Here is an 8180-nt window from a genome sequence, read left to right on the forward strand (position 1 = left end):
TGCCAGTGATGACGGTGACATGACTACGTTTACCTGTTAGATAATGTGTTGCTGTCTACGTGGTAAGGTTTTCTCTTAGCTGACCGTGAAGGTGAGCTTCCGCAGCGATCCAAGAGTCTTTGGGTTTGAAACGAAGGATGGTTCAAACATTGTTCTGTCAAATATCTATCTGCTGGATCTAACTTCAGTAAGTTCTTTGGAAAATAAATCCCAAAGTTAAATGTTAGTATCTGTATTTGCATCAGCAAAAAATATAACAGAATAAAGAACATTATTGGGATAGTTTTGTAACCTCCAGAGTTTCAGCGATTAGATGTAACTGCGAGAATAATTTCATGTTGCATTAAACTACATATGATACAAAATAAACATTTACAAAACCTATGTTCTACTTAAGAGATGGAAAACATCACCCTTGTTATTATGAAACATATATATGTGCTATATGTATATAATGAATATACATACACATAAATATATGTGTGCTTAAAATATGTTTAAAATACAAAAATATCGAGAATTTTTAAAACATGCTTGATGTATACACCTATACATGTTTAAAATATATGTATTTAAAACGTATTTTTCAGGATATACCTTACAACAATGTTGTTCAGAATGAAAAATATTAAATTTACTAGTAATAAAATCTACAATGAAACAGACCTTACAAACAAACAGCACAAGCCTATGGGAACATTCCTATGCAAACAAAAATAGTCTTTTAAAGTTAGTATTTTTAAATATATACAAAATATCAGGGTTCTGTTTTTCACTTCTAGGGTTCAAGTCCACCCGTATTTTTAAAGAATCATCTAAACTGTTTACAATGCACTCAGAATAACGTTTGCCTTATAATTCTGTTAGATTTGCTGTCATTCTAAACAAAGACACTTTCTGACATGTAGAAAATATTTAATCACAAAATTGAAACCCAGTAGTTTGGGTATTTTGTTAAGTTTGAAAGGTTTCTTACAGGAATCGGGCAATACAAAACTTATCTTGGAATATTTGAACATGCATGACTGTCAGCAAGTGTTGAAGTCTGAATGGCTATTAAGTAAGAAGGGGTTTTAAGGGTTATATAGGTTGAATAGAGAACAACTCTATGTGTACATATGCGTGTGTATACACACATGCAATGTGTATCTGTATATGCAGTAACACAGTATTCAGCCACTTGACCACACACTGGTTTTCCTCTTCACAGGATCCCTGCACTTCGAAATGGAAAATGCTCAGGAATCAAAGCGGCAAACCACATTCCTGTGTAGTTCGGTCACACAGTATGCAGTACCTGTCCTGCTCAAGTGACAAACTGTGTACTAAACGATTAACTTTTTCTTTCCCCCTTTTTTCTCTTGCTTATCACTACAGTGGCTCAAACAGCGAAATAAACACAAGAAGGCCACACGTGATTTCCACATTCCTCCTCAGAAGAGAGGCTGTCCAAAGGCTTTCCTCAAGTGCCTGTATGCTAATTTGCAGAGCCTGGACCACAAGCAAGGAGAACTGGAAGTCCACAGGGAGTCACAAGCCTGTGAACATGCTGGAATCACAGAGAAGTAGTGGGACAGGGCTCACGGCCGAGGCACGGTCACTGATGGGTACAGCTGGCTTCAGAAAGAAGGGGCTGAGGAGGGAGGAGAGTGGCACTCCATATCATTGAGTTCCTGGATGGTATCAAATGCCAGCATGAGACCGAAGGCATATCCATTGACAGTCCCTGGGTCAGGATTAGAAGGGAAAGCAACATTTGTGATGTTATGGTGGGAGTTTGCTACCAACCATGCACTGAAGAGCATAAAGAAGATGAAGAGGACAACTCTCTACAGCAATAAGCACAAGTCTCCTGATCACAGGTCCTCATCCTCATGGCAAGCTTCAGACATCCAGCCTGTGCAGATGATCCAGGAGATTTCTAGTCTGTGTTGGTAGCAATTTCTAGAGCAGCTGCTGGAGAGGCAAATCAGCAAAGGGTAGGACTTCACTCTACTTGACCTGCTGCTCACCAACAGTAAAGTACTGGTGACAAATCTGATCAGAGAAGACAGTCTGACCTGTAGTGGCCATGAGATGATTATAGTTAGGATTCAAAGGAAGGGTGGGAAGATAAGCATCAGGGACAGGACCCAGGACTTCAGGAGAGCAGACTTCAGCTTCTATAGGGAACTACTGGGCAGAATCTCCTGAAAAATGCATCAGAGAAAAGGTGTCCAGGAGAGCCACTTGGTTTTTAAAGAAAATTTCTTGAGAGTTCAGAAACAAAGCTTCTTATCGTACAGAAGATGACAAAATTTTGCAAAAGGTCAGGCTGGCTAAACAGGGAGTTTCTTAGTGAACAAAGATGCAAAACAGGAGTGTATAAGAACTAGAGTCAAGGACAGAATACAAAGGAGGACTATAAAAGCATTGCATTAGCACAAAGGTTAGGCCCCTTCAGAAGGCCAAAGTCCATCTGGAGCTAAGGCATGTGAAGAACATCAAGGGTAAAAAGAAGGGGTTCTACAAGTATTCTAGTAGTAAACAGAAGCTCAGAGAAAATGTATGTCTGTTGCTGAAAGGGGAAGACAACTGAACGATAGATGATATGAAAAAGACTGAAATACTCAATGTCTTTTTTTCCAAAGTCATCACATGCAAAACCAGCTCCCAACTCCCAAATGCACGCTTGCAAAACAGCACGATTTGTGAAGGAGAGGGGAAGAGAGGAGCAACAAAGCAACAGGGCCAAATGGGTGCCTCTTCATTAATCTAGTCCAGAAGTGCTCCCTAAATAGAGAGATATCAATTACTCACTACTTTAGCTGTCATAAATTGAAGTGTGGGTTATTCAGTAATCTAGTAATCAGACTTGAGGTCCCTCGGAATGCGATAATGAGGAACACACCAAGCACAGACATGTGCCAGACTGTCCAGTGTCTGGAGAAGAGACAGGCATACAGCAAAGTATGTGCAGCATTTGTAGCGTGCAACTTAACCACAAGTCTCTTCTGTTCTCTTCTTGTACTCTTTTGCTCATTCTTTAGCAATGTTCCAACTCCTGAATTAAGTAATGTAGGTCAAACAAAATATCCCCTCTACAGAATCCCTGACCTTTCTCACCTTGTAGGGAGAGATACGGACAGAAAAGTTGAACAGAATTATTTAAAGTGGAATGGAATTATTTGGAAACCTGTGTTTCCCTAAAATTCAAGTGCTTCACTTCACAACATTGTCACTTCTAAATCACACCAAAGGAATCCAAAAGACATTGAGATGTAACATAGAAATTAGGATAAAATGAAAATAAACCCAGCCCCAGCACTTGCAACAATGGTCTGAAGAATGATCTTGAAATTGCTGTTCTGCAATATATGCTACTACAGCTTGAGTTGCAGCTAACTGTGATGCCAGAAGAAAGTCTCTGTGAATTAGGAAACAGAGGAGAATGTATAATACCCAAACAAGCAATTATATGCACCAAGGTACCTAATTTTGTGGACTCCATGAAACCAAGGTAAGAGCTATGCTGACTCTCTTCATAAGTAGGGAGAAAAAATGAAAGTGATTTGAACTGGTTGCGCTGAAGAAAAGAGCAGAGCAAATTTGGTGGAATCAATACTGCTAAAAGTAAGTAAAAATCCAAGTGTACCCCAAAGCAGATGACCTCTGGTTTCCAAGGCAACTGGTGCAGATGGGCTTGAGACCACACAATTCACTTAGAGTTGATTAACCATATCCACGCATTATATTTGTCCTAGATTGCCTTTAATTCTTAGGTGGTAACCCTGTGATTCTAAACCTAATTTTTGACACTATTGACTTTTTTTTTTCAGCTTACTGTGGATGAGATAATGGGAGGGTTGTACTGCAGCTTACCACAGTGATGTTTTTATAGTACAATAATGAGGACAACAATGTGCTGCATACCCAGGAATATGGCACAAATGCATAGCACAATGCTTTCCAGTGTTTGGCCATTCTGAGGGGAGCCACGTTCTCCTAATCCTCTGTAAGAAACTATCTCTGGACCATACCCTAGTTTGGCCACGGGTAACTAGCTGACTTGTTCCAAAACAGGACTGTAGAGTAATTTGACATACATGTTTTGTAGAGGTGAGTGATAGCAAGTAGATTAAGGGCTCAGGTAAAAAAACATTACTATGCATCAACTTTGTCTTTGACAACCATCCACATCCTCATGCTTAACCAACAACAAATGAACAACAACTCAGGTTAGCCTAATATTCTATGGATTTATCTAAATTTATTATAGGTTGAGAGCTCACACTTCAACATTACCTAGGTAACCTGTGCATCTGAATGTATGTCAGTGTGAATACATATTGCCGCAAATGATGGTGATTCTTTTGTCTGAATTATGTATTGTTTATCAAATCAGTCAAATCAAAAAGAACAGATTCTACTGGCATTTGCAAGGGGTATTTTCCTGATTCCTAGAAAATATCAAGCCTTGCTACAAACCATGGTGGTATCAAAGTATCTCAAAAGGAAGTTCATCAATACTTTTAAGATGTATTATATTAGGAAACAAAGATAGAAAGTCACTTACATCAAAAATACATATTACAGGCAGAAAATAAAATATATTTTCCTACCTTCATAAGATCAAGCAATACCCCACTTAAAATTCCCAAGTATCTTCTCTCTAAAGACTGTGGGTGATTGACTGCTGGAAACTGTAAAAATAATATAGTATAAATATATTGAGAATGTAAACAAAATATACATGTTTCAAAAACCAGAAACTACACAGTGAATCAAGGCATGTAACTAATGGGAATCATATGCACTGAAAAAGTTAGTTGTTTACAAAACATTACAAAACATTATAATGAAACAAATGACTGTTGATGTATGATATGCATCTAGTCAACCAAAGAAAGTATTCTTGATTAGTAGGGCAGTCAAGGAACCTCTCTCAAATGAGAAATAATCAACTCAGATTTGTAAATGTGTTTGTGGCATTATGACTGACAAGAGGTGGGAGATTTGATTCAGAAATAACCTAAGTAATAAATATTTTTTAAAAAGAAGCTTAAAAATAGCTTTCAGAGAATTTGAGAATGCAAATACAGTACTAATTAAATATGAAAGACTAACAGACAATTCGAAAATGTTTTAAGTGCAAGACATCAAGAACCCAAAAGTTTAAGGTTCAGCATCAGTGCTGCAGTAACGCTGCAGTAACATCTGGCAGCACCATGGGAAGTAGTGCACACTGCTGGAGGGCATCTTCTGTCAACTAGAGCCTGGACAAAACCCTGTATTTGAAACTAGCCCCATCTAGAAAGAAGAACAGGACAGGCAGGGATGATTTGAAGAAAGAAAAAATAAAGCACAGAATCGAGGTTTTTTGCTTGCTTTGTAAACAAGGCAAGAGTCAAATAAAATGAAGACAGAATCTTCTTTTTATCAAATGAAAGAAAAGTTGCTCAGTATTTCATTGCCGTAACGTAATGTCAAGTACAATGCATTGGAAAGAAACAGATAATGAAGATCCATTTCTAGACCATGGTACGTGTTGAGCTGACAGCAAACTAATAGATAAACTGGTTTCAGTGAGGTACCTTCAAGTTTAAAAACTAAATATATATGCCAGTGTTTTCAGAATTAGAAATCAAGGCTGCATTTCCAACAGAGGCATAAAAAAACCTCATGGATCCGACCGATGCTGATTTTAGAGAAAATTATGCACTTGAATACCAGAGAAGCCTCTGGAAAAAACCAAACCAAACCAAACCAAACCAACAATCAGTTAGCCTATTGGCATTAATCACAGTTGATCCAAAACTATGCAGCTGACATCCAGACACTTTGTTAGCAGTTCCCAGAGTTGTGGAATTTGTCTAATACTACGCAAGTGTTTCAACTGCAGCCTGGCTTGATCCCATCCACATTTGATGTATTTTCTAAAAAGTCCTCTCAAGCTAACACATCAAAGCAGGAATACTGACAATAGGAAGCATGCAGTGTTCTCTTTTACGGGTACATAAAAGCCATCACTTTATCTCCAAATGGGTTTAAGACATACATAAAATGTACCCATAAAAAAAACTGAGTTACAGTTAAAAATCACTGAAAATACAAGAAAACATTAAAATTCAAGTCAGTGATTAAGACAGACAACAGCAACAAAAAACCCCAACAAATATGAAGATAAACATTTTATGTGGAAGCTTGCTATAGATTAAAAATATATGAGAACTATATGTTTGGTCTTAAATGTCAATGAGCAGGAAGTCTTAAAGACTTTTATCCCTTTACTTTCACTTGTGTATTTTTCAGCTCTCACTTACAGCTAGGGATTGTTACAGTTAGGTGCATATATTTGCACGTTCACCTTCCTCAGATTACATACTAGCTTCAAAACTGTACTTTAAAGAGCAACCCAGTACAAACACTCGTTTGCAAAAACACGTTTTATTTGGAAGCAAAATGCACTGCATGTGCACTGTATGTGCGTAAGTGCTAGACCACTATGAATTGCTGCCTGTTGTTTGTACTAGCTTTACTTTTCATAAATTACATTATGTCAGCTTTGAAGGAAAATGAAAGAACATTAGTTTGAACGTGTTTGTTCCTAAATAGCCTCTGTATTTTTCTTTTTACTTTGCTTTCTTTTGAAGTGGTTTACTAATGACTGAGAATTTTTTTAACTTGATAGTAACTTTGAACCAAGGCTTCCATGCTTCCTCCACTTTCTACATGAACCAAATGGCAAAATATTCTTGTCTTCATGTAGAAAGGCCATCATAAAGAAGTTTTTACATATGGAACGATCAGGGAAACATGAAAATGTGCTGAAGCCATGCAAAGCAGTAATAAGTAATGAACTGGAATTGTTCAGATTCTCCAGCTTATTTATAACTTATTTGTAGAACAATATTTACAGCCCTACATTACCACTCACATTTTCCATAAAGCCATGAGCCTATTCGTACTTTCTGATGGCATATTATTTTATTTCCCTGGGCCTCCAACATACCATGGATGTTTTCTTCCTCAAAAGGACTGAAAAGAGATCACTAAATACTTCCTAAATCAGAAGTGAGGAAAACTGTGTGCATGTATGTGTATATATATATTCATGGAGGAAATGAGCAGGAAGACAAGACAGAAAGTTTGCAAATACGCATCTGTATACATGTGCCTGAGGTGCTGGAGTGTTCATATTAGAATTTTTAAAATCCTTTGTTACAATATGGTAGTACTCACAGTTACAGTAATGTAGAAATTCACAAAGCCTAAACATATGGATAAACAATTCCACATCATGAGCTAGTTTCTATCTTGTGAATACCCAGCTCCAGATCCAGCTTGTAAACAATAATCTGCATGATCACAGCATACCTTCTATCTGCTATGCAAGAGAAAATCTTCCACTATTAAGCACTATGCTACATTCAGAAAAATGTACTTTTCAGGTTATCTTATAGCATGGAATAAATTATTCTCATGAATTAACTAATGAGTATCACATTCTGAACCAATATTTTTTGTACTATTTTTCACGTTTAAGCCATTATTCAGACTGTACTTCAGTATTCAAAAACTACTCTCCATTAGAAGACATACGTCATGCTGTCATCATTAGTATCGTGACTTTACAGATGGGGCTAAGGTGGCACCAGCATGTCCGAGGCCAAGTAATAAACCACTGATTCAGGAAGAGAAGAGAGACTCGTAACTCTCAACCCTGTGCTAATCACATTAGGTCCATGCTGTCTCCTTGAATTACTGTATTTTAAAGCTACAAAACAAAGATACTTCATTCTCATCTGAAGACATCACATAGCATTTATCCAAATAAGATTACACTGCACAACTAGAACTGCTGTAAAATAATGTTGAAGAGGCAGTAATTTATTTTGTTTACAACTTTTAAAGCATTGCTTTCCTGATAAGGGGTTATACATTTTTTAAAACAGAAAATCCCATCCAGCCCACTGTTCTAAACAGGATCAAATACAAATAGGGCCTTGCAAGAAATGCTTATAGACCAACTGATGGAGGGTCTACAAACTTCAACAAAAACTCTTAGGAATTAGCTATCCTTGTAGCTAAAATAATTATCCTAGCACCTTAAACCAACTATTTCTTTTCTTATCATCAGCTAAACCAAATTTATGCTAATTTTTAACATGTTTTAACACAACTAGGTCCCCTCTCTTTCC

General features: G+C 37.2%; 1 protein-coding gene across 1 annotated transcript in view; it reads right to left on the minus strand.

Annotated features, from left to right (window-relative positions):
* The window catches only part of CDKL5 (cyclin-dependent kinase-like 5), a gene marked incomplete at its 5' end in the record, with an annotated part of 52597 nt that overhangs the window by 24177 nt on the left and 20240 nt on the right, over positions 1-8180 (minus strand). The window contains 2 exons of the mRNA XM_009707767.1: positions 34-194; positions 4602-4682. Coding sequence (XP_009706069.1) covers positions 34-194; positions 4602-4682 — 242 coding nt within the window. The remainder of the gene's footprint in view (positions 1-33; positions 195-4601; positions 4683-8180) is intronic.

This window comes from Cariama cristata, unplaced genomic scaffold (assembly GCF_000690535.1).
Source record: "Cariama cristata isolate BGI_N322 unplaced genomic scaffold, ASM69053v1 scaffold41029, whole genome shotgun sequence".
NCBI classification, from domain to species: Eukaryota; Metazoa; Chordata; class Aves; order Cariamiformes; family Cariamidae; genus Cariama; species Cariama cristata.